Here is a 27286-nt window from a genome sequence, read left to right as displayed (position 1 = left end):
TATTTCTGCCTCCCATAATGATTGGATTGTCTATAAATTGAAAATATTTCATTGTACTTCCACATTTCTCTTCCAGGAAGAACAAGCATTTTCTCTTGCTGCAGTAATAATCAATATTTTAATTTGCAACAGCCATCATAAAACTATTTAGCATCTCATTTGATAAAGTACTAACATCATTCTCATTATCATTCTGATCAAACAATCACATTAGAGTGATCCTCAGCTATTATCACCCTCTATGTTTCATCCTTTCTGCTATTATGCTATTAAGATGGATACCAATTAAGACAAAAAGGTTTTCAGGTTCTGTTGTGCCTGGCACCATGAGTTCACTATCAAATGACTCTTGCTCTCTCGCCCCTTCCAGTACCTTCTGCAGCAACTAACACATCTCTGTGTATTCTGTCCCCTAGGAAATACCTTAGTTCCATCAGATCCAACATGAATTACTGAAATTTAGCTGAATAATGCAGCATAGAGCATTTCTCACAGAATAAATTTCTTTTTCACAGAGCATACAGAAGAAATGCATGAAGCACAGATACGCAGGTTAGACAAAGCACTGCATCTGACTCTCAAGGAAAAATGGCACACTGATGTTTATACTTTTGTGTAATTTCTCATAGATCTTAAATTAAAATACTGCAGAACAGCATTTTCAGAATGATGAATGTGCAATACTTGTAACAAGTCAGAAAGAAGTACTTACGGCTGAGCTCCAATTTCTCGGAGGTGATAGAAGAGCTGGGGCAGATGGGTTTGTAGAAGAGTCTCAAAAAGCAAGCACAATGATACAATGCCCTAAGGAAACAAGATCATATCCTGAATACTAACACTCATCCTGTCAAATCTGAGAAAACAGTATCACCATGTAAGTGTGCAGGAATTTTTAATTCAAGCAATAAAACACTATTAATGATATAATATTCAACTCAGGTGAGAAAGGCACAAGCAATTCTAATACCTTCAGTCACTACAGCCTTGCTCCTGCAATTCTGTTGTCATGGGTTAAACAGTAATGAGTATTTTGGACCAAACCACTACATCTGTGTATGTATTAGCAACATAATACGTACTGTTAGTCCCTTTCAGCTCTGAGTTACTTATGGTGTTTGTATGTCAAGGCTGAAGTACTTAATGGGTTATTATAATATGATCTACTTGAAATATTTCTACTTTGATGAAACAGACTTCAGTTGCACTAAAAAATAAAGGATGTAAGAAAAAGTATCTCTTTGATAAGTAAAACCAAACAGCAATAGGGATAACTACAAAAATAGTTAAACATAAACACGTTAAAAATTGTTTAAAAAATTACCATGGAAATGAATAGACTCTGGTTTGACCCCTTTCTCTGCTATTAAAGATGGAAAGCACAATACATAGCCTTTAAATGGTATACCAAGAAAAGGATTTTCTTTTAACCAGGAAATATTTTCAAAAAGCAATGTAACTCTTCAGCACTTTTTGAAGGAAAAAAGAAGTATTTACTCTGTTTTATTCTTCACAAATAGAAGACAAGCCAATTTTTACAACTGTTGTACATTCAAGACAGCTGGTCCTGGTCACAAACAGCCACATTATTTAAACTCATCTAGTAGTACTAAAAAGCATGTGCTGTCATAGCAAGATACTTCAGTTAAAGAAACAGACACTAAATTGGTATCACTGAAACAATATCCCTATACATATATTTTAGTCCCTTTACCCCAGACAATAGTTCAGAGTCCATTTACATGTCTTCAATGAAAGTGAGTTTGCATTTACGTGACCCCTTGAACTGAGAAACCTATTAGATTAAAAAATTTGACTCTTATAAAAGACCCCATACCCTCATAAAATGAGAACTTACTATTTTAATAAGGTACATGATAGCAAAGACTAACACTGACATAGAAAACAACAATATCCAGACTGGAATTACCTAATAATTTTCCCAAGCTTGCCTGAAATATTTTATTATATTTAAAAGGATACATTTTAGTCACATAGAAAACCATGCTACTGTATATTATTGTTTTGTAGCAAACAGAGTACCGAGTGAGTGGATTTAATTCCTAATGAACTTACAGAGGGATGAGAAGAGATGGAATGGAGTCTGAAGAAAAAACGCACATACATCTCACGGAATATCTGATACAATTTGGAAGGTTCATGGTACAGAAAACAAAGTGGAGCAACTGAAAGGATAAAAGAATTATAATTGACTCAACATTGTATAAACTGCTGAAAGAGTTCAATGATTAAGTGCATGAAGTATGAGGAAAAGCCAATTAATTTATAGTACCACAATTTACAAAAACATACTAAACCAATTATTGAGAAAGAAGTATTCAATAACAGTCTATCATTTAATGTAAAAAGTCAAAAAAAGGAGTATGATACATTCTGTATATTATTCCTACATATTTCAAGTTAAACCGATTAGAACCTGCTTACTACAGTGCTGGCTTCGGAACCGTAAGAAATATGCTGTAAGGAGAGCATCTCTGGGGTGTAAGGCGATGTGAACAGTGCAAGTTTTTGATTCAACTGTCTGTAACCTTCAATGCACCATGGGGCCCAGTGACCAGCTCCAAACTGATGCCCTATTTGTAAGACTGCTTGAAGATGGATATTGTGAAAATGAAAACATTAAAAGAACAGCTTTTGGTTGCCACAATAACATCACTAAGTATGACAAACTGATAAAGACGAGCTTATTTCTTACAAGATCTGTAAATCATGGACATTTGGTAGTTTACTGTTTAGAAGTCTTCTAGTACACTTGATTCAAAATAAGAATTGATTACATTTGTAAAACAGGCACTCTGAAACTTTTCTTGTTTCATAAAAGTCTAGCATATAGATAAATCTGTTATACACACAAACATAACCAGTTCCTTGAGACGGACAGTCCATTCACTCAATGCATTTTCACAGACAGTTGTCCTTATACCTTTTTGTGAATAGGCTTTTGATCTGTCCACTCATCACACTGACTGCTTCATTTTACAGGTGCATTCATTTTAGTTAACAGCTCACATTTTAACATATTGGATATGGATACATTTATCTGCATACGTATGGACACACACACAGATATAGGTACATTTATATATAAATACAGATACATGCACGTGTGAATTTATTTTCATATCTAAATATCAGAGAAGGTGGCTTAATAAAAAACATAGTGTCTGTGTATGAGAGGTGGGGTGCTAAGGTAGGGTGAGATGTTCACAGAAACGTGTATTTCTATAGGGGTAAGAAAAGCAGAGGGTGTCACCCGTGTTCATGTTTTTAATACTTGAAGATGGAGGTGGAATTGTCAGCGTGCACATGTACATAAAGGCCAACAGGGTAACAGAACAGCCTCTGACAGCTGGCACCCTGACAATGTATGCATGCAAACAGGAAAAAGGGTATAGGATTTTCCTAAGGACCCAGACACTTCCTCATATAGCAGCACAGCATGGAATACAGAAGATGCTCTGCTTGGTCCCAGCCACTGTGCCCACAGCCTTGAGCTACATTACCATATTTCTGCTGCCTTGCTTTTCACCCTTTCTCCTTCTCAGAGCCAGTGTATTCTGAGCCTGTGCAAAGAGCAAGGACAGGAGGGAGGGAGGAACTCCCACCCCAGTTTGGGAGACACTGCTCTCAAGTGCAGAGTCGTATCCAAACATTTTGAAAAGCAGTTCACATGGAACAAGTGAACACCATCTAGTGGGTCCCTAAGGAAGAGTTTGTAACTTAAGTGCTCATTACTTCAAAGACTTTAGATTCCCTACTCAGGTTCAAATCTGCATTTCATATTTAAATTGCATGATTTTAATGATTGTGAGATCATTAAACTTTATTATTAGCAAAACATAGCATTTTAAGTATAATCTTACAATCTGCTTGCCCTGTGATGCTACAAATACCTTTCATAAACCAAAACAAAAAACTGAAAAGCCAAAACATCTAATCTCACATCTACAATAGCTGCAATACATCTGTAACCCAAGGAGATTTTTCTGCTTCTTTCCTAAAAATCTTGTTGATATTTGTGCTTTCCTTTGCGCAGTAAATTAGCAACCATTCTATTATGTAATGCTTTTTTAACACCTCTTGTAGGAAAATGGATAGAGCAACAGGCCTTTCACATTATTCTTGTTTTTAAAAACTCTTTTCATACATAACTTGGTCTACCCAGAAGCGAAGCACAAGGAAAGCGACTTTGTTGGTAAACTTCATCCCTCTATTCATACACATTAAGATGCATAGCTTAGCTCAGCTATTAGCTCTCAAACAAGAAATTCCCACGTGGCAGCGAGCTATACTATAAGTAAATAAAACAGCCAGAAATTTTTAAAATTATATTCAACAATCTTCATATAAAAAGAAACATAAAAGCACACACACAAGTTTAAAAGTTGCAGGAGAGCACATACTGCTTTAAACTGCAATACGACAAAAAGCAATCCTGAGGTTTTAGTGTATGAGAGTCACACTTACCATACATAGAAAAGCCATGAAAAGGAATTACACCTATGAAACAAAAATATTTATTCTTTTGTTCTTTTATAGTCCTCTTTATCCATGCAAAAAACATTATTCCCCCCCACGTTATCAAATTGTATTCTGCCTACGTCAGGAATAAAGTATTTCCTTGTTATTGCACCTGCACAGATTTCCATCTTGTAAATACTTAAGTACAGTATCACCTGCGTCAGTATGACCAATTACATGCTTAAACACAAGCTATAGCTCCTAGAAAGCCAAGTAAAGCTCAGTTTCCATGAAGTTGCTACATAGAAGCTTTGCTGATATCAGAACCTAATTTCAGGTACATGACAACCCATAAATGCCATGCACTGACAAAAACAGAGTAGGAAAAAAAGAAGGCCAAGACCTCTAGTAATTCATGGAGTACTCAGACAGAACATTCACAGTACTTGACAGTTGTAGCATGACAGGTCTCTCCTCCTTTCCAGCTCCCATTCACTAGATTTTATATATGACTGGTAAGAGGGAGCTGCTTTGGCAAAAAATCAAAAGAACAATGCTTCATGGCTACAAAGCTGCAAGGAATTGTGGAGACAAACATGGAGAAAAGAGAAACAAAAGTTTGTACTGCAAATGACTCCACTGAAATACAGAAGACATAAAAGACAAGGCCAGAGATACAGATTTAAGACTGGTGATGTAAGGCCTTGAAAGCAAGAGCAAAGAGCTTGAACTTAAAATACAAATGCAGGGAAAGGATTCAATAGGGATTGAAACGGTCAAGGTAAGAGCTGAAAAAACAATTTTAATAACTGAAGTTATAACAACAGCAATGATATTAACTTAAAATTACATAGATCTGCTGCGTCTGAAGTTTTAATATGAACACAAATTTTGAAAGGAAAAGACTTTATGGTGCGGTTTGTTGAGTACTGAAAATCTGGGAGGTCAGCCAGTTTCAGCATGTATCATTTAAATCTTCCAAGTGCCAATACAAGACTGAATACAAGCTGCTGCACCACAAGCTGTTTTCCTTCTCCTTACCACACACTTAGACAAACTCTGCTTATGACTACTAACACCAGGCTGAATGTGGGTTTGGAGTAGCTTTCTTCCAGCTTACTCTTTTAAATTAATGAATTTCAGAGTGACAGCAAAACATAACTTGTAATAGAAAAAGGAATTATCATGTATTTGAGAAAAAAAATCCTGTATCTTGCCAATCTACCACTAGAGGAGGCAACAGTATAATTCATACCATTTGGAGGATAGAAAACAGCATATTCTTCCATTCCAAGTTTTCCTGTGAACCATCAAACCACAAAGAAATTGTCATTAAGCCGTAAAAAGGTAAAAAGATTTAAATCATTTAAATTTAAAAAGTAGATTTTAACTTACAGTTACAAAAATTGTAACTAATTACATTACTGACCACCTGATATTGTCTAAAACAAGCAAGCAATGCAATGGGACAGGTACAATGTCAGATATAAAACTGAAATGCAGCACCAGCAAAGAAGGATGACAAACAACAGAAGAGAGGAGGAAAATTTCAACAATGCTGTTCCATTGAGATTTCCATTTGGGTATGTCTTAAGAGCTCTAAAGGTGTTTGCTGCAGACCTTGAAGACTGTGAAGCTAGGAGGGAGTAAGGGCAGACTGACCTAGGGACACGAAAGGCATTTAAACAGATACAACCACAGATAAAAAAGATTCAAGGCTTCATTAGGTCTGCAACAGAGGGGAAGATAACAAACAAATATTTAAGTAATCTGCTGCATGCAAAAGAATTAAGTCAAGAAAATCACTGATCATATAGACTGACCATATAACATTTTATCTTCCCTGCAAAATGAACACATTATATTACTAAACCATATTTTAACTATAGAACCTAATAATCCAAAATCCTTTAATAAAAACAATTTATTTAGAAATATAGAGGTGTTATTAACATAATTATAGCTAATTAAAACCTGCAATTCTTTTAGTTCTAAAATGAGAACATTCAACAAAAAATTTAATTAATTACATGAGAATTTATAGAATATTCTGTGCATTCTGTTTAGTCTTCACAGTAGAAGAGCAGCACATGAAACTTTGGTCAGGTTCAATGGAATCTGGACCTTGATATTTTCCTACAGCATGAACTGACTAAAATTAAATAAAAATTAACCTGCAAAACTCCTGCCTACTAGCCCATGAAAACAAAATCCAGTACTTTCCAATTACACAAATGAGTTGTTTCATTAAACTAAAAAATATTTTCTCCTTTTCCTTTCAATAGTTTGCTTGTTGCGCAGCCAGGAATTATAATCTGGGAGGATGAGTATTTTTGGCACAAAGCACATCTCTTGGAAAATTGGCTAAAAATAGGACATACAAGCCTTTTGGATTTACACAGCACAGATTTAGGTATCAGCAACATCATTCCCCAGATTTGTCTAGGAATATGCAGGATGTTCTGCATAGCTGTGTTTCTGGGCTGCCATGGCTGTGTCTGAAGTGAAACCTGGGATTCCACTGCTGTTCTGCTCTCAGGTGAGCAAATGGGCCCTTTGCTCATTTCAAGGAATAGGTAAAGAAAACTCCATAATTCAGTGGAAGAGAGTAAAAAAAAAACAACAAAAAAGGAACTAAAAAATTAGAAAACAAACATTACTCATAGCAACGTAAGAAGCAGCAAGAAGAAAACTGTCAGCAGAGGTCCTGTGCAAAAAAAATACTAAGGGATCATATTTGGCTAAATAGACAGGCACCAGGGACCAAGGAAGTAAACGGGAATATAGAAGGTGAAGGTACATGGGGAAAAAAAAGTGACTGGATTACCGAATGACACAAGAAGGAAGGCAAAATTAGGAACCTCTAGGTAAAATCAAGGCAGGTGAGGTTCTAAGAAACATGGAAACATCCAGAGAAATGGTATCAGAAGTTGGCAGAGAAGGCAAGTGGACTGAAACATGAAATTTAAAAATTGTCAAGAAACATAATGAGACCTCAAGTCAAAGAAAATCCAAAAATAAGCTAATACTCTGGAAGATGCCATGCTTTTTAAAAAAATCAGTATTAAGTATGCTTGGTAAAGCTCTACTCTCCCACACCATTGAACAGAGCCCACAATTCTTCAGCAACATGTTCTGCTTCTGTCTACAAATATTTGCAAAACTCACTGCTTTGGAAAGACAATGTTCTGTAACGACTTCCAGTTGCTGAATTTATTGGAGTTGCAGAGGACAATATTGTCTATTTAAATTTCTTGCTCTGATGAAGACAGACATTGTCACAATTTTACTGTATTGTCATGGCTGTGTTTCATTTCCTCTGGTAGAACACTGCAGAATTATACACAGAAAACTGAAGTAAAAGAACAACACTGCAATCTGGCCTTTATGTGATCAGCTTCTAAATTGTTGTAATAGAATCTGTGCAGAAGTCAGCTGGATACATGTTGTTTTTATTAACATTCTTTTACATGTAGTCTACTAGGTATAATGAACACAGAGTAACTTCACATACTGTATTACCGCAGCAGTCAACAAAAATCAATACGATCTTTTTAAAAACAACTCTTTTTACCTCGTATGTATGATTTGGGCGGGGTGGCACTACTGTAAGTAAAGTGCTCCAATACAGATGTATCTCGGGAAAAACAGAGTAACACCTGCAGAAAAGAAAGTCAGCTGACTAACTGGATCAAAGTAATGTCAAACAAATTTAAGGAACTGCCTTAATTAGCACCTATTAGAAGCTATTTAAGAGAGCCAATAAGGTTGAAAGCTCTTCACCAACTTAAGTTTATTTTCCTGTTCATATTTCCAGGCTCACTTTGAACTTCCTATGATTTTACATTCACCTTCATTTGTTATCAGTTATACATTCACATTCTTCAACCCTCCTCCTTCCCTCTCAGCAGGCGTTTATCCCTTTCTGTCACAACATTAGTGACTGTGCATGCACCTGGCTGCTTTTACATCTTTTAGACTGTTTTTCTACTCAGTTACTATGACCTGGGGATGTCCTAGTAAGTGAATAAGCAAATGAAATATTTACATTCTCGGATGTGTGCAGTTCTGGAAGAACTTACATTTGCTTTCATTCCCAGGATCTTTATAAAATGTTTGCATGAAATTCAGCTCTTTCAAAAAACAGATTATAATGTTCACCTTGTATCCTAAAGTTCAGAAATGCACATTGTTTACTGTAAAGTATATTTGGGGTTTATTGTTAACATAAATGAAAAAAAAAAAAACTGTATTCACAGCAACTGAGTATAAAATTAAAAGTAAAAGCATTCACAGAAAAAAATAACAATAAAATCTCATCCTATTTGGACTTGTAAAATATGTGGTAATTAGTATTGTACTTCAAAATCTTCACGTTTTCACGCACCAAAAGCCTGCACTATGAAGAATGAACATGAGAGGGCAGACGTAAGGCAGACTCACCGATGACTTGCACGCCTGAATCCCTCTGTTTTGGGGTTTAAGCCCAGCCGAAACTAAGCATCACTCAGCTGCTCACTCAACCCCCTCCTTCTCCACCCCGGTGGAATGGGGAGGAGAATCAAAGTAAAACTTGTAGGTTGAGATAAGATAAGTTTAGTAAGTGAATAATGGCAAATGATAGTAGTAATGATAATAAAAAGACTAAGGCCAAACCCTTGCCAAACCCAGGTTGGCTGTCTGATTCCAGGTTATTCCCCCCAGTTTATATACTGGGCATGATGTTCTGTGGTGTGGAACATCCCTTTGATCAGTCCTGGCTCTGCTCCCTCCCAGTTTCTTTTGTGTGCTTCCTCACTGGCAGAGCATGAGATAAGGAAAAAGTCCTTAGGATAAACACAACTTAGCAAAACTCCAAAATACCAGTGTGTTATCAACACCATTCTCATTCCCAATCAAAAGCACAGCACTGTAACAGCCACTGAGAAGAAATTAACTCTACCCTAACTGAACCCAGAACACTCTGCTCTTGAAGATTTTAAGAGTTTGTTTTAGTAGTCAAGGTGTAAAAGGTGGAAATGTTTTAGATGGTGTTTCACAACATAATTTATTGTGAATAAAAATGAATGGATTTTTCCTTCCCACTAATTGGTGCAAACATCTTCCACATATCAGCATTTGTCAAAAGGAAACGCACAAAATGACACATCCAAATATTACTGCTTTAAATGTTTTCTTTTTATGGAAAGCAGGTCATATTTTGAGACTTTTTCCTTTTTTGAATCTCAAAGCTATTTCTATAATACAAACGTCTTTTAAAAACAAATGGTTTCTTTATCTCAAACAGTTTAAGCTAAATATTATTTTTGTGCAATACACAATAATGTTCATAGCTGCCAAAATATCACTGACAATAACAATACACCAGCAAATGTAATTCTATGTGTATGTTAACTGAGGTGAAAGAAAGAGAAACTAATCTGAAAAGGACATAAACTATGTTCTCTCATAGGAGAAAGAATGTAACCCTCATTTGAGGCCCTCTTTTTTAGGAATACAGTGTCCAGTACCAGTATCTGGAAGTCTTTAAATGAACACTCTGCATCTTTATAGGAGATAGACTCTAACTCAAACCTAAGTTATGACTATATCTAAAAAGCTCCGGGTGAGGTTCTTTGCATGTATTCAGTATGCAGGATGTAAGACTAAAGTATTCAAATTGAACTTCTGGCCTGAAATAATGAATTTACAAGTTTACTAATCCATGTGTTATTTTTCTCACTAACAAAATGATAGTGCTACAGAAAACAATGGCATAAGCACCTTTTCAAGTACAGAAATATTCAGCAAATTACTGGATATTTATAATCCAACTGAAAAGAAAACCACTGAATTCAAATCACTGAGGGAAAGAAAAAAACCCAAAGTCAAAGCTTTTATCAAAAAGAAATTACTTTATTAAAAGTACCTGTAGTTTATTTCAATAATTATGAAGAAGTAATAAAGATATGTAAACTTAGGGATAAAGAAAGCAAAGATATTAAAGGAAATAAATGATATCATTTCAGATTGTTTTTCCTGAAAAGGATTGTATGCTACTAAAGAGGTACCAATAATCCAACAAAATATCCTCATCATTATTTTAAGCCCGAATTTTCTTTTTTTAATGGACATTTCATCTATTCCACAACACACAGACGAAGGACACACTCTGCTCAATTACTTGGAAAACTTAAGAGGCAGTAACTAGTCATGAAAAAAAGCCATAAACCCTGTGCAAACCCAGAAATAATGTATCTGGTTTAAACTAACATTTTCATTATCTATCTTATTTAGCCAATATTTAATTCCACTTATCATACTAAATCAATAAATAATATCCCATATCACAGTGACTCATACTGAAGAATTTTTCAAGGGGCTATAGAACAAAATAATTTGGCAGTAAAACATTTGCAAATTAGGTTCAAAGAGGAAATTATCAAGGAAAATGGATAACTTTCTTCTAAAGTAGAGTCTGAAGAATACCACAAAATTGCAATCGAAACTAGAGCAACAAATAATTAGAAGTTTGAGATATTCTCTTCCTCAAAGCCTTGCAGTAAAACTAGCCACATAATTTTTCAAAGATTTTTGGAGAGTCTCCCTCAAATTACTGAAGACAGGTTAGTCTCTTCTATGATTTTCATTCTGTAGCTATTCTTTTAGTCAATAGAGATATAAAAATATGGAAAATGTTCAACCAGGTTATATACTGAGAATGATGAACAAAATCTATTTCTGTTAGTTTTAAAACAAAAGATTGTATGATATACTAGTTCATACTTCTTCACAGTTTATAACTCTGTGTCCACTGCAACTGTCAGTTAATGACTAATTAATGCCATAGTAGTCTACACAATGAATGAAAACGAAACAGGAATGAGATTTTCATATCCCGAGATGAAGACATGGTGTTACAATAATGAAGATCATCTTTGACCATTAAACCAAGAAAAACTCTTACATGTACATATTTTTGTGAACAAATATCAATGTTTGAGTTCATTATTAAGTTTGCAAATTTTATTTCTGAAACAAATTCAGATACAGATCTAACATTGTACCTATTTTTAATAAAAAAAGGTCATAATTTCATGAGGTTATAGTCTTAACTATTAATGTTCAACTGCTTGTTTGCTAAACTATATGTAGACATGCTTAAATAGTACTGCATATTTTTATATCTATATGGTCTAAACAGCATTAAGCACAGTTTCTTGCCTAGTTAAATTACTATCAGTTTTACATATTCCCATCAAAGAAGAAATTATTTCATTTCATATAGCTCTAAATGAAAAAATTAAGCAAGTCTAACATAACAGATGTGACAAATGAAATCAAAAGCACTGTGGAAATGTTAAGTTTGCTGCATGACAGTTATGTTGACAGTGCAATCAACTACACATTAGGAAATTCATAGATGTAACCTCCTTCTATTTATGGGCATTTGATAGGCAGCAACAAAGTTAACTCTTTATAAATTATCTGAATTCCTGACTGCTATAAACATCTTTGCAATGGGAGCAATCCGACAAGTAACCATACCTATCACTACCTTATTCAGAATCAACGTCTTTAATTTAAAAATATGTCAACACAGTATCTTTTATGCTTACTTCAGTAGGTCACTGTAAAGCAAGGGGGTTTTTTAAATGGAACCCTGAATATATTTGTCTAGTCTTAATTTCTCTGTACACTACAGCTTTTAATTGTTCGGGGTTATTTACTGCAAAGCTGGAAAGGGGAAAAATATGGCTGACTTCATATTTTCCAGCTTAGTGCACTGGAAAGACATCGTCCTTCATAGCACGAGTTTTAGAAGCTTGCCCTGCTTAATCTGTTTAAGTGTACAAGTTTGCTACTCAGAACAGAAAGTATATGTAATGCAGCAATAGATGTATCTGTCCCACTATACTCTCCTTACAAAGGCAGTTCTCTCTCCAAAGATGATACAATCTCACAGGAGTGCACCTCCTACGTTTTCTAACCAAAAAACAGTTACATACCTGATATAAATAATCCTCAAACACAAAATAGTAGTCATCATTGCTTGCTGTCAGCTTTACATCCTGTAATAAAAAATACAAGAGTTTGAAGCCAAAAGACCTCTCTTCAGACTCCCATGGAGGCTAAACTTAACACAGTGATAGAAGACACTGTTACATTTTCATTCAAAGAACCATAGTTAACCTTAGACTCCATATTTTACAATTAAAAAATGCCATATTAACTTGATGATTAAGTATTCAGAGTTGAAACTTGAAATGGAAGCAGTTATACCCTGTTGGTTCTTTCTCACAAAGTTATTCCTTCAGATGAAGATATCATTCCTGTATGACTTAATGGTTCAACTCAAATGTCTTACATGAGAGACAACACAGGCACAAGGAGTGAGTTCACAATAATAAGTTCGCAGTAATTATTTTACACTCCTCAAAAACCAAACCATCTAGTAATTTCCTTGTTCAAAAAAACCCAACAACAAGATACCAGTGTGATGAGCACATAAATCACTCACTGTTTAGTTAATTACTTACTTTGTAAATCAGGCTGTCCACTAAAAGGTCATGCTGAATCACATTTGACTTAAGCTGTTCATAATACAAGATGTCCTAAAATTAAAAATATTATCATGATCAGTCTGAGACATGACCAGAATTTATATTTAAACTAAAAAATTAATTTTCAGCAATTGAGAAAAAAAAAAGTACTGAAAAAAACTGAAAAAAAGCACTGCATATTTATGAAGCATCTATCATGGTTTGTTCTAGTTTAAGCCCTAAGAATTGAGATTTGAGACATTATAAAATGACCTCCCCTTCAGATAATTAATAAAATGACAGTGAAGGGACCAGTTCAAACCAAAGACCCGTATCTTCCAACCTTTGGTTCTCTCTACACCTAAAACCTCTGCAATGCTCATAATCATTTATTGCCCTCTATTTTCATGCACCTCTCCACCAATAGGCTCTAACTGGTGCAAAAAATAGCATTAGTGAGTTGCTCCAAATATTTGACATTAAATTAGTATGAACCTGTAAACAATTTAAATTTGTGCAAAGATGAAATGATAAATACATATAAAAAACTGGTGAAGAGTACAAAGAACTAGGACCTGTTTTTAAACTCCAATTATTTCCTGAATGTCTACAGAACATACATACAGGTGAAATGATGGGGAAGAATCAGAACAAACTTCTCTGTGTTTACTTATTCTATCCCTTCTTTCTTAGAAAGAGCTTGCAAAGTAAAAATAGAACTAAATACTGCACTGTCATCATACAACTCCCAAATCCCTAAATTCCTCTCTGCCGTTACACCTACAGCTGAATAACAGTTTCTGATTGATTTGAACTAATTGATAAACTCAATCAGCCGTCCCAAGGATCCTTCCCACTTTATAAAACTACATTGATTTCGAGGTGTCTGTATGGACACCCCACAAATATTTGTATATTCTAAGCTTTACAGATTTACTGCTGATTTTTTTGATAAATGGACAAGTCCAGAGGTAAAGATTTAAAGAACAAAATGGGAAGTAAGATGAAATTTTGAGAGGGAGAGAATGGTGAATAGTACACACTTAGAAGCTATCAGAATTAATATATTACTAAACTGTTAAGTTGAAATGAGGACAAAAGCTGTATTTATTAAGTACTGATGCCTCCCACAGGGAAAATATTTAAATTTTCCTTTTGAGAAATAAAAAGGGGAGGTATAAATATTACACTATTTCTTTTGGAAGGATCAGACATAAATATTTACTAAATGCAAATTATCTGCAGTATGAACATAACATTCTGTTTTTCAAAGCTACAAAGAACTACTTGAATACTCAGGTCATAATTTTAAAGCATCAATACTGTAGTCTAATCAAGTGTAACACTGCCAAATGAATAATGGTTTTTTTGCCATCTCCAGTGACTGTCTATATTAAAACACAAGAAGCTAATATTAAAAAAAAGCCAACCAAAACCAAAGAAACCACAAAACAAAAATAAAACCCACGGCCAGGGGGTTGGAACTAAATGATCTTTAAGGTCCCTTCCAACTCAAACCATTCTATGATTCTAAGAAGACCGGAAGGACAAGCTGTTCACTTGAAATATAACTTGAAATAGAATTTTGCATGCTGGAATTTTTAGAATTAAGATTTTCCACCTATTAACTCAAAAAAATTAGAGCGGAAGAAAAAGCCCATCAGACAATGAACAAATTTCTTTCCTAAGCACTGTTTCAGTAGCATGCAGAGAGACTAAACAATTGTGTAACACTACGAACAGAAGGGAAAAAAATTAAACAGATTCTCAGTAACTGTGCACTATCCATTTCATGCAATGAGACAGACATCCCACAGGAAATAACTGTGATTCTGTGATTCAGGATCATATGATTAAAAAATATATACAGTAAATTGGACTGTTTACACAGACAATAATAACTGTGACACTGTTCACCTTCAAATGTTTGTCTTTGCAACCTTAAAAAGGCTCTTTTAACACAGTTCCTCTAAAGTGTACCATTACAAATGAAAACTAAGAAACAATTCATTGTCAGGCAATGTGTTTATACATTTCTAAATAATCCTGCATACCGAGCTCACAGTTTATCATTTTTATGATTACAGTGCTAGATTGTTAGTATCATCCCTTGCTTGGCTGTATATTAGCTTTGTACAGAGGCTGAGCTTTACTGGATAAAATTTTCCAAACAACGATATTGGATGCTAGCACACACAATGTTGCCCACACCAAACCTTCATAACGTTTTACATTAAAGAAAGAAAGGAAATTCACGGTTCATGTGATTTAGAGATTCATACAGCTATAAATGTAATAGAGCCTAAGCTGCAAATCAGAAATATTACAGCAAGGAATGCCTGCAAACAGACTACTCAACTCCAGCAAAGAAACCATTCACAAGAGATAGAGAAAATAAGTGTTAGATAAATCCATATGGTCTATATGAAATTCAGCAGATCATGAAACAGCTACATGTATATGGAAACTGTTTACTATACTTTACAAAAAATAAAGCCATGTATTCAGTCTATGCAAGAAGAGCATCTCAGGGTGTTAGCATTCTGGCAGTAGTCACAGCTTACTGCTGTGAAACACTAGTAAATGCAATGCTTAAACTGGACCATGGCAATTCAGCTTACAACATAGCTGTGGTAACCCACACGCTATCCTACCTGATCCATGGGGAGTTTGCTAGGTCTCACTCAGAAAATCTATTTTTCAAATGCATTTATACTTTTAGTACTCAAAGTCCATAAAACAATTTGAATTTAGAACCCAGGATAACAAATGCTATCCAAAAATAGTCTTGGAAAAGAAGGCACAAGATTCTGACAGCTGCTACATTAGAAGAACAGTTTCGTTTTGCATGACAGAAAAGCATCTGCATGCACTTACCTCAGATCTTAAATTATTCTCTCCAAGATAGTGTATCTTTTCCTGACTTGATGATTTCTGGTTTTTATGGGGGGTGAGGGTGCGTTTTGTATTTCACTGTTATTTCAATCCTTTATTTCAACAATCTCAAAGTAGTAGACAAATTTCCCAGTCTGCATCACTTTATCTACCCTTATCACTTTGTCTCAACGTTATCATTACCATTTTGAAGCCACTTGTCCTCATCTTTCTAGAATTCTTTCAGCATCATCACAAAGTATTGTCTCACCACTAATTCCCTACACACAGTCTACTCAGTTGAGTCTCAAGGCTCTGAATCCTGCAGAATGTCTCCTAAAGAAAAATGTCTACTGCACTCTCTCAGAATAAGGTATGTGTACACAGTTTATTTTTCTTTTTCATCTACAGCTGACAAATATTTGCTGCATAAAAAATTATCACAAGGTAACTATGTACATATAAAAGCCTCACATCAAAGTCTTCCCAATTTATGCAAAGATTTTAAAGAGGGATTTAACTTTTTAAGGTATATTAAATATAATAACTATGGCATGGCTTCAGATACTGCAGAAGATTTCATTGTTGAGGACTTGCATCAACTATAAGGTACAATAAAAAAATGTTGGTGTACAAGGGAACATGGAACAACCCACATCTTACCAGCTCCTCTCTAAGTCTTTTTGATTGTATATATGCAGAGTGTGTATATATATATATATATATATATATATATATATATAAAGCAATTTATAAGATACGTACATGCATATGATGACAGGGTCAAACAAACAGGAAAAATATATAATGCAACTTCTTTATATAAAACTTAGCAAAGATAAGAGAGGTTCAGTCTTTTTCCCAGATCTTTTTTCTTGCCCCCTTCTAAAAAAGTCAGCATCATGTAAGAAAATCTCAGGAGACAGTCAGATCAACTGAATAATTTGCTCTACAGTATTTTGCTCACATATCTATTAAAAAATTAGGAAGAGCAGCAAAGACTTCACCACAGCACAGAGCTTTTTAAATCATAATTTTTTTATCAGTTTCTGTGACAACTCAGTAGAGCATTTCTATTTTGGAAAAAAATCTCTAGAAGATACGTGCTTGCACTTTTATGTTCTCACCTGGTCTTGACATTTTACTCTCCCTTTGCTCCTTACCTCTGGCTGATTAGAAATGTTAAGAATGAGGGCCCACAGATCAGCTCGGAGTGCTGTTGGACATCCCTGACGAACATATTGCTGAGCTGCAGCACTATCTTGCTCTGCTAAAACTGTAAGAAACAAAGCAGGTAGAGAGTTGATGTACTGTAAGACTTCTATCAAATACCTTAATTTTTAACTTTAAAAACTGGCTTCCCATGCTGTAAGCATTAGCAAATAGGAAAATACTGAAAAGATTTGGTTTCCACAGTGCAATTTTTAAGTAATTCCTTGGGAAACAAGGCAAGTGGTATTAATCAACAAGGCTGTACTACCTTCTGTCATAAAATAGCACTTAGTAGTACACATGACTGTATCAAGGCTAGTTGCAGCTACTAAGATGGCACCATGCAGAACAAGCATCCATTCACAGCCACAAAATATTCCTGTTTAGCTATGAGTGGTATCTCAGTTCAAATAGGAGATTTTCACTCATTCTGGCTTATTTGTGTCTCCCTTCTTTTCACGTTAACTATGTATCTTCACAGGTAACTGTGGGGCCAGAGTTTTCCATTCCAGAGGGTACTGTCCTGTTCTCTCATTATTGGTATATTTATTCTGGAGGATAAAGACTTTCTCAGAAGATGTTAGTTTGCCTTCATATTGACATAAAACAAATACTTTACTGTTGACAGGTTTGCTTATATGGGTCATTGTTGTGAAGCTTTAGGCTACTCTATCACAAGGGCCTCGTGCTGAATACACTACTGTACACACCACAGAACAGATTATCTCGTTGCCTACTTAAATCTGCAAACTTGAAAGACATACATCTTTAGCTACTGTAATCTGGTAAAAGTGTTCCTCACCAAGGTTATGTGATTAACTGTACCCTCATAGCTCAAATGTCTTTCACGAAAGAGAGAGTTGGGATTAATTTGTGTTATTATCTAGACATTAGATAGGTGTTGGACTGCTACTCAGAAGTTTCCAAATCCATATCCTCTAATTTTTCTGACGTGTCTCTGAAACAGCTTGATTTTCTATATCTCACTGAATTTGATATTCACAATATCTGCCCTGTTATGACTTAGCAGGATGAGGTTTGGAATTAAATATTTATCTAACTGATTTTTCTTTCCCTCCCTCTTCACTTAAATAATGAGTAGAGCAGTTTGCCAAATTACTGTTTAACCTGCAGAGCTCTAACACAGACATTCTATAATCCTTTCTTCTGCACAAAGAGGGCAAACCCTCCCCCTCTTCCTACATCCTCCACAAAACTTCAGAAACACTGTGATTCATCTTGGTGTCCATGAGTGTTTACCTTACTTTTTCTTACTGACATACAAAATATGAAGAAGTAGTTTTGGTATACAAGATGGGTTTTGCTAAACACAACAAAATAAAATCCTCAGACTTGCCAATACATCTAATATAAAAGCAAAATGAATACCTCAGTGGCAAACAAAATCATAACTAACACCCATTAGAGCATGCAACAGGACTCCCACTGAATTAAATGGGATTTCAGTTTATGGTAAAGACACTTAGGAAAAGCTAAGGCATTCTCTAGAATAGAGCTGCTCTGCACAGACAAGAGATGACGAATAAGAAAAACAATGTGGAGTTGAATGAATGGTTGTAGAAGTCCAGAAAAGAGAATTTATTTGGAAGAATGGGAAAAGAACAGAGAGGTGGACAGTACCTAATGAGTTGCTCTTGGATTAGAAAATTGACAGTGCAGGACAGGAAGATGACAACAAAAGAAGTAAGTAAGAAAGAAAGATCACTGGTTTGTTACTGCAAGAAAAAAGTTAGGATGGAGCACTTTTGGGACAGTACCCTTCCTATTTTTTCTTTTGATGGTGCTAATGTTCAGCAGGAATCAGAAGAGACAGTAATGAGTAAATACTAGTGGACTTCAACCATTCCTTGTATGTTTCTTTTATAAGCAAACTTAAACTATTAAATTATTATTTCTTTTAACTTTCCCTTTCTTTTGTAGGTTATTTCTTAACCTAAAAAAAACAATCCTGGAACTTTTTCAGAAAAAGCAGTATAGAGAGACAAGTAAGTGAATTTTCTATAGTGGCTAAGTACTGCAATATTCTGCAATTGCAACTGATCATTAAAAAGACTCTTCTGACACAAAGGCATAAATCCCATTACAGTGATGAGAACTTCGCGTGCAGAGAAGGGAGTCCACAGAATTTTAATTTTAAACTGAAATTCAGTAGTGAGATAAGTTAATTTGTCACCAAGAAGATATGTCTATGTGCTTCCTATTTTGTTTTTATTGGAAGATCGGTGGAGCTTTTTATCTGATAGCTACTGATAGACTGCAAATGTTTGCTTTTCTGTCTCTGTCTAAATGACAACAGTATTAGTGATCGTCTACCAAAATTACAATGGTATTACTGCTAATGCTTTGTGCTAGTCTAAGTTCTTAAAATTCTAAGAGGTACATGCAAATTAATATACAAATTTACTAAATGCATTCCTAACTACTCACAGTTTATTATAGATAAAAACAGATCCATACCTTTCTGCCCAACACGTACATGTTCATTTTCAAATAACTCTAGAGAATAAAGACACAGAAAAGAATGGCAAAAAATAAATGAAAAAAAGACTCTCCAGCTGATTATGTATTTTGTATTTTTACCACACACTATTACGTTCAGTTGCTATTTACTGCTAACATCACTAAAAGTTAACCTGCATCAGAGTCAAAGTTCTTTTTCAAAAACTAATTTTGTGTTTCAAAAACACAAACATCCAAGCAGCGCTATATTACATGAACCTAGATTTTCAATTAGGTAAGTTTCCATTTAAAAAGAAAAATCATGTGATACTATAGTGATTTCCAGTTTTATGTGGAAAGATCATTTTAAAACCTCCTTCTACAGCAACAGATGCATACATGGAAAACCAACAGAGATTATGCACTATTTAAGTCACTGAATATTAACATATGTATATGTCCTGTAATATTTTCTTGACAACTGTTATTTTAAATACGTGTGTATGTATGTTTGTATGTATATTTGTATGTGTATATATATATATATATATAAAAATATATATCTAAATAGGCCTATCTGTTAGCTGGATTAATATTTGTTGATAATTTCTGTATTTTTGGAAACAGGCCACGTGGTTCTCTAGATCCTGAAGTGCTCAAACACACTGAAATTAATGTGTTCTCAAGGTGACAATTTTAAATCTTCCCCAAATCTGACTCTACATATATGCAATGTTTTCTATTATTAGATATATTTTACTATGAAAATCACTACAATGATAGTTACAGAACAAATATTTATGCTTTACTATGGGACAAATACACAAATTTTTTGGTAATTTCAAAGTATTCTACTCATTGGTGCTCTGTTTGAATGACTGAAGCATGGCATTAGCTTACCAGGAGGCACTTGTGCTGAATCATCAATACCTAGCTGTCCTATATTTAAACCTAGTTCACTAAAGTCTTCTTTCTGAAAAGAAACAGAACCATTAAAAAGTAATTAATATTTTAATTCTCTAAATCACTTGAGATTTCTTCTGAAAGGCTTAATGTGAATATTTTCTAAACCAAATTAAGTTCTTCTAAATGCAAACATTTGAAATAGAATCTCACATCAATTCTTACTCTAGTTTTAGTTATAAGCCCCAGTTTGCATGTCAAGTATGAGCTACACCTGGATGTAGCACAGTGGTGAATGAAAGATCAGGTTAAGAATCTCTAATCCCACTCTCTTTTCCAACCCAGGCGAAAGTTTTTCTGCCAGCATAAAATCTCCAAGAGCCTCATCAGTGAAGCATTTAGAAAAACTCTCCTATTTCTAATTATAATACACTAGTACTCAAACATTTCTTTTCATTTACAACCTGGAAATAAAGGGATTTAAAATTATACTGAGAAGAAAGTCAGAAGTTAAATCATTGTCAGGCTACTGATCTTGTACAGCATCTGTAGATTAAGATGTGCTATAAATTTTAAGTTTCTTGTACAGAAAAACAATGATTAAGTGAATAACATGTACAAAAGTATATTTCTGGCACAAATTAAACCTGTGTGACATAAAATTAAAACTTCCCTAATGGCAGAAAATTTACTGTTTATGTTTTCTTTTTCATTAAAAATGTTTATTCATAGAACTTCTTTATGCTCTGCATTTTAACTACATATTTAGATTAATTTTCACATTCAAAAGGATAAAATTATGATGATACTAATATTCTTTTTTATTCTTTAGAATAATTTTCATCAATAAGAAAAAATAACTCTTACAGAAACCTCTTATAAGAAAATAATATACTTACCAATTCTGGGATATCTTTAACTTTTAAAGGAACCTGAATTAGCCCCAGATGATTTCTGAAACTAGGCTGCTCTCCATTTTCATAATTTGGGTTTCGAAGATTCATCAGTACCTTAAAAATTGTAGCTCTGTCATTTCTTGCTTACATTCAGAGCTCTTCACATCATCAGTATTAAAAACAGTACATTCAGCATAAAAGCATTTCCCACAACTTAAATATATAGACCCAAATTATCAAATTATATCTCAACATTTTCAAAATCAAAAAGGATTTAAAATTTTAAGGAAGTGAACATATTCTACTTTGAAAAGTCAGTTCAAATTATGAAATAAAAAAGCAGAAATGATTTTTGATATATGCGATTAAGTACTGGCTACATAGTAATGTCTTGACTAAAATTTACTTCCTTGTTGAAGCTATTCCAATGCCAACAGTATACTTCTGATGGCTACAGTATCTAGGATATTCTTTAGCATTACTTTTTTCTGAAAGAATTTTTATCCATCTTCTTATACTGGCAATCTTAGAGAGCTTCCAATAAAACTGCTACATAGTTTGCTACTAAAATAATTCCTTACTAAATAACAATATATCAAAATATCTTCTTTCATAGTAGAAAAAAAATTACAGAATTGAAAACCTAAAGCAAATACAAAATTTAAAGGACAAGGAATCATGTCAAGCTAAGTAACTGTGACCTATAAAGGAATTTATAGTCTCTTACATACTGTTATTGCAAGGTATAGATTTTGATATGATGTTGAACCACAAAGATTCTTTCTAACACAAATTTCCAGCTCTTATGAAATTCTTTCGTAACATTGTACCTCTACAATTCTCACTCTTGTAAGTATTCTAACACCGTATAATCTCACTGTCAGACTTGTAAATTTAAAGAAACTGCAAACTCTGGAGATAAAACAGTATAAAAGAAAAAGAGAGTGATCATGAGGGTCACTGAATAAAGCCAAAAAACCAGATGGATTTATTTACAGATCCAAGATTAAAAACACACCACGGCTGTTAGTACAATGATGGAAAACAAAATAAGACATTTTCAACAGTATTTTGATTAACAGAACAAAAGGAGTAATGTGTAATGTTCTGTTTTACTATGATGATCTGTGCTTGAGTCATAGAAAATGATGAATAATACTGACATTTCAGACTTTAAAGATTCCACAGTTGCCAATTTTTTAATGGTTCGGTTTGATTACATACAAAAGCCTTGAAATTCGACACAGTTACGTTTCACGTTTGATTTTTTACAACCTTCCTAGACAATCTACAATTTCAACTGCATACACGTCTGCAATCTACTATCAGTCTATCAGACTCACATATTGTGTTTTATGAGCCTATCATATTGGAATTTGAAATGTAAAATGGTTTACAAAATCAGTTGAGAATCACTCTCAGAGGAAAAAACTGGACTATGCTTTGGAGAAGTTCATCACAGGTACAATTTAAAACTGCAGTTAAAAAAAAAAAGGGACAACAGCATTTGGCTTTGTAAACCAAACATGGACTCATAAAAACCATGCCAAATTTCACTTGCTATAAATGACAACTAGTATGAAATACACTTAACAAATTTTTTTCCCACTTCACATAAAAGACTATAATGGATACAAGCCAATGGCTGAGTATTGTTTCATAGCTGCTTACCTCAAGAAAATCTTTAGGTGCATAAACAGGCCGGAAAAGACTTAGATCTGAAGTAAGATTTCAATGACACTATGTTAAAACCAAAAGATGAAAAAAACATGCACCATATCTATAACATGATCCAGCAATTTAAATAACAGATTAAAGGTCAAAATAACATCATCACAAATATCATGGCAACAACCACCACATATTCTGTCATGATTATGCTATGGATAATGCCTTATTTTTGTAAACCCCAAATAAATGAAGAGGAGTGTTTCCCTTCCAGACCAAACCATTCCATGATTCTGTGAACAGCAGTCACAGGAAGCTTTTACTTAATCCTCGTGTTTAAACTGAACCATTCTCAGACTTGGGAGAGATACGATATTCAAAAGCAGGGTATTTTCTAACAGCTTAGATTGTTGAACTACACATACTGCTGTCAAATGAAAACTGGGGAGTAGTACTAGACCATCCATGAAAAGTGTTTGCCATCAGAGAGGTGGTATTGTGATACAAACCAGCACCTCTGCAAAATCCCTTTTAAGGAACTTGGCTATGAGCTAACATGAGAGTTAGCCTTGCTCTCCCGAAGTATAGTATCACTGATTATTCTGTGCGAAAGTTATTTTTATCTTTTGTCAAGAAAACATCTGAGCTTAATTATCCATAGTTCTGCACATTTTCTGTTAGCCTGAGTTTACAATAAGAGGAGGTGTGTCCTAGTTGAATAAATCTCTAAAGCACTGGAATATGGAGTATTATACAATAACCTCTCAGTAATGATTCAATATTAGTACAACAACTTGAAACAAAGTAACAATGAAATTAAGTATTTATTTATGCATAATGACACATTACCAATGAAAGGAAGATGGAAATCAATTTGCCTTGGAGAGATTAGATTAGCCTTTGACTGGTAAGTAAGATGTGCATGCTGCCTATCTATGTACAAAAAATTTAATGCATGTAAATTTAGTTGATCTTACCTGGCTCATCAGTTCCCATTTCATTCCATTTATTAAGCAGTTCTTTTTGTTCATTTACAGGCCTCTGAAAGGAACAAAAAAGCATATCTTCTTTTTTTTAACAGAATGAATAAAAACATGCCTATTTCAAATATGTATTCAACTATACATTAATGCAACGTTTTATGAAATAGCAATACAAACTTATTTGCTTACAAATTATCCCTAGCCTGAAGGTACATTACACTGTAGAAAGCCCAAGTTCCAGTTCCAGGAAGAAAAGGAGCCCATTAAAGAGTTTCAGGTGTTTAGTAATGAATTTAGGATATTTAGTACTCAATTTCATGTTACTGAAGATTTACTGCCCATTCCATGGAGCTGTTGGACTTTATCAAATTCCTATCCCTGGCAGTCATGAAAAACAGATACAGCTGCATCCTTTATCTCATGATGAACCATAGAGGTTCTGCTACCTATCACAGGGGTATAACAGGAGAATGAACAAAACATTCTAACATTACTTCCTAATTCCATGATCTTTAAAATTAAAGCCTCTATATTAATAAAAAAAAACCAGAAAGAACAGACCAGAATGAATGACAAACAAAATCAGCAATGTACCAGTATCTCTCTCTCCTCATGTACCAGTTCAACTACAGCCTTCTCTGCACACAAAGTACATCTGTATCGCACACAGGCTGCTCAAGTTCCACAGCTGAGTCTGCACACAAAATACTCTGTTAAGAGCAGTGAACACAGTAATTAGGTTTCCAACATGCTTCTCCCTCAAGAAGATAATTACTGCAACAGCTACCTAGAACCTTCATCTTCTCTCAAGTTAAGCTGATGCATTCATTGCCACCATCTCTGAAAATTATTCTGCATTAAAATTATTTAGATACTGGACCTACAGCTCTTGATAGCCATGTGTAAAATGAAGAATACATTACAAGTATCCAAGACAAGGCTTAATTTCAGAGAAAATGTCAGCTTGACAACAGAAAATTAACAATACATTACCTTCTGTGCTAGTGGGATATTGAGTTCTGTGCACATGCTGTTCAGACTTTTCAGAATTCGCTTCTCCCAGCTTCCCTAAAACACACACAAAAGATAAATAATATGGAATTTCTTTTTCCTGACAATTAAATTTACCATGTAATAACAAGCAGTTTTTTGAAGTCAGATATATATGAAAGGATAACAAGAGTGACTGATTGACATCTGCAAAAATATGAAGGGAATATTTACATGCTTCTTTATATGGTAACAATAGATCAAACAGATTTCATTCTTTACAACACAATAAAGAACCAGAAAATTTAGTTGTTCATACTTCAGATCTCAAAAAAAGCATGTATTTCACAATTACTGATTTTTATATATGCCTAATGATCAAGCTTCTTTATAGATCAACATTTAACAATTTTAAGAGGTCAATCAACTGTGCATAGTAAATGCCTTCTCCACTTTGTGACCTGAAAAGACTGGCTGTCTTTCTCCACAAAAGGTAACTTAGATGTCAGAAACTAAGGAAAGTTAAAAATTTGGTATTCTGTAATGATTAAAAAAGTAGTTCTTCTAACACAATGCTCAGGAAATAGTTCTCTAATCAGAGAAAACCAGAAGTAGACAATACCTCAGTGGCCAGTGGACAGCTTAAAAAGCAAACAGATTCTTCTGAACATTGCATTAGGCTTCAGTAGTGCCTAATGCACGGCTAATTCCCCTGAAGTTAATGCCAATTAGTATTGACCTCCTTGTCAACAGACTTAGTACTTCGCTTCCGTGATTACAGCACCACTGGTGGGTTTTATACTTAATTTAGTTTTCTGTGGATGACAAGTCAGACCTCAATCACATGAATGCAAAGACTCCTCTTAAATTCATTTAGTTCTATTTATTACTTGTAATTTGCCCTAGACACAAATTCTACAACAGTTAGTTACTGTTTAACCATGCTCCTCAAAGTTCTGTCCAAAAGAGGCTGCAGTTTATTAGACAGGAAGCAAATCAAGTGAAGGGCAGATGTTCAATTGTTCTGTTAAAAAAACAAACTAAAATCTTGTCTATAATTGTTTCATTTTAGCTTCCATTTACAAGATCATTTACAAGATCCTCTCATACCTTTTTCCATCAAAAAAAAAAGCTATCTTTCACCAGAATTTTTTCCTCACAATCAAGTCATCCCTTCACTTTCTTTCGCATAAACAAAACAGATCTGAATTTTGACTGTAAGGAATGTTTTCCAAATTGCACATTTTTTATCAAACTCTGTATCGTATTCTTCTTCAACTGTATTATCATATTTAAATTCCTTTCAAATGCTGCAGTTACACAACAGCAAACCACAACTGGTTCATCTTTTTTAAAGGGTATTTACTATGTTGCTAAGAAGTGAGGTTTTGTTGCCAGAGAAATAAGAACTGTGGTGCTGTATTTACCCACTGCCTTTCTTACTAAATGTATGCCTTCCACATTGTTCCCCCCTTTTCCCCTGCCCCTAGCCCTGGCCACTTCCTCTGGTCCTCCCTATTGGTTCTAGTACCCCAACTCTGCCCATGCACCGCCCCTGCGCCCTGAGAAAACCCCCCCGGCTCCCGGACCAGGTGTCTCTCTGCCTATGGGAACCGGCCAGTCAACATGTAACAATAAAAGTTCCTCTGAGGTTGCCACGAGGGACCCTTCTTCTGCCTCCTTTACTATCACCACGTTGCAGAGCCCAGCTAGCCAGAGCAGGGGCGCAGGGCCGTCCAGAAGGACTACAGGAGAGCAGGACAGCCACTCTTCCCGAACCAGCCCTGCTGTGCTCTCTGGGAAGGCTGCGGCTTGCTAAACCAAACCAAACAACGCAACAAAGAAGTGAGAGAGCATGAAGACTACTAGGCCATAAAGGATAAGAAAGTGGACGGAGAATACACGGGTAGCAGTAGCAAAACCAAAGTTAAAGGTACAGTCTTTTTCGGTAAAAGCATGGTCTAGATCACATGGCCCAGCCTTCTGTCCAGCCAAATTCTAAGTGTCCTGTGTTGTCTCCCTAAGGAGATTATTCCAATAGTTCATTGATCCCAATGTGAAAAATTTTCCTCTTCTGTCCAATTGGAATCTCCCCAGGACTAACTTGTACCCATTACTTCTCCTTTGCCATATGACTCTTCGTAAAAAGGAGTCTCCATTTTCTCTGTAGCCACTCTTTAAATACTGGAACACGGGGATGAGGTCTCCCCTAAGCCTCTCCTTTTCTCAAGCCTGAACAAACCCAGCTTTCTCAGCCTTTCCTCACCTGTCAGGCTTCCCGGTTCTTTGAACATCTCTG

General features: G+C 34.8%; 1 protein-coding gene across 4 annotated transcripts in view; it reads right to left on the bottom strand.

Moving 5' to 3' along the window:
* TBC1D19 (TBC1 domain family member 19) overlaps positions 1 to 27286 on the bottom strand; it is a 46756-nt gene that overhangs the window by 2556 nt on the left and 16914 nt on the right. For 3 of the 4 annotated variants that reach the window (XM_032110399.1, XM_032110396.1, XM_032110397.1), the window contains exons 5-18: positions 24991 to 25065; positions 23992 to 24055; positions 23018 to 23064; positions 21350 to 21460; positions 20448 to 20520; positions 19566 to 19604; positions 17039 to 17151; positions 12999 to 13073; positions 12468 to 12530; positions 8054 to 8138; positions 5735 to 5779; positions 4486 to 4518; positions 2074 to 2183; positions 713 to 804 (exon numbers count right to left, since the gene is read on the bottom strand). In XM_032110399.1, the coding sequence (XP_031966290.1) occupies positions 713 to 804; positions 2074 to 2183; positions 4486 to 4518; positions 5735 to 5779; positions 8054 to 8138; positions 12468 to 12530; positions 12999 to 13073; positions 17039 to 17151; positions 19566 to 19604; positions 20448 to 20520; positions 21350 to 21460; positions 23018 to 23064; positions 23992 to 24055; positions 24991 to 25065 (1025 nt within the window). The remainder of the gene's footprint in view (positions 1 to 712; positions 805 to 2073; positions 2184 to 4485; positions 4519 to 5734; positions 5780 to 8053; positions 8139 to 12467; positions 12531 to 12998; positions 13074 to 17038; positions 17152 to 19565; positions 19605 to 20447; positions 20521 to 21349; positions 21461 to 23017; positions 23065 to 23991; positions 24056 to 24990; positions 25066 to 27286) is intronic. The other variant, XM_032110398.1, reaches the window with a different exon arrangement.

The sequence above is a fragment of the Corvus moneduloides genome, chromosome 5 (genome assembly GCF_009650955.1).
Source record: "Corvus moneduloides isolate bCorMon1 chromosome 5, bCorMon1.pri, whole genome shotgun sequence".
NCBI lineage: Eukaryota > Metazoa > Chordata > Aves > Passeriformes > Corvidae > Corvus > Corvus moneduloides.
The sequence above is the reverse complement of the archived record's forward strand: the minus strand, read 5'-3'. Positions and strand labels throughout refer to the sequence as shown.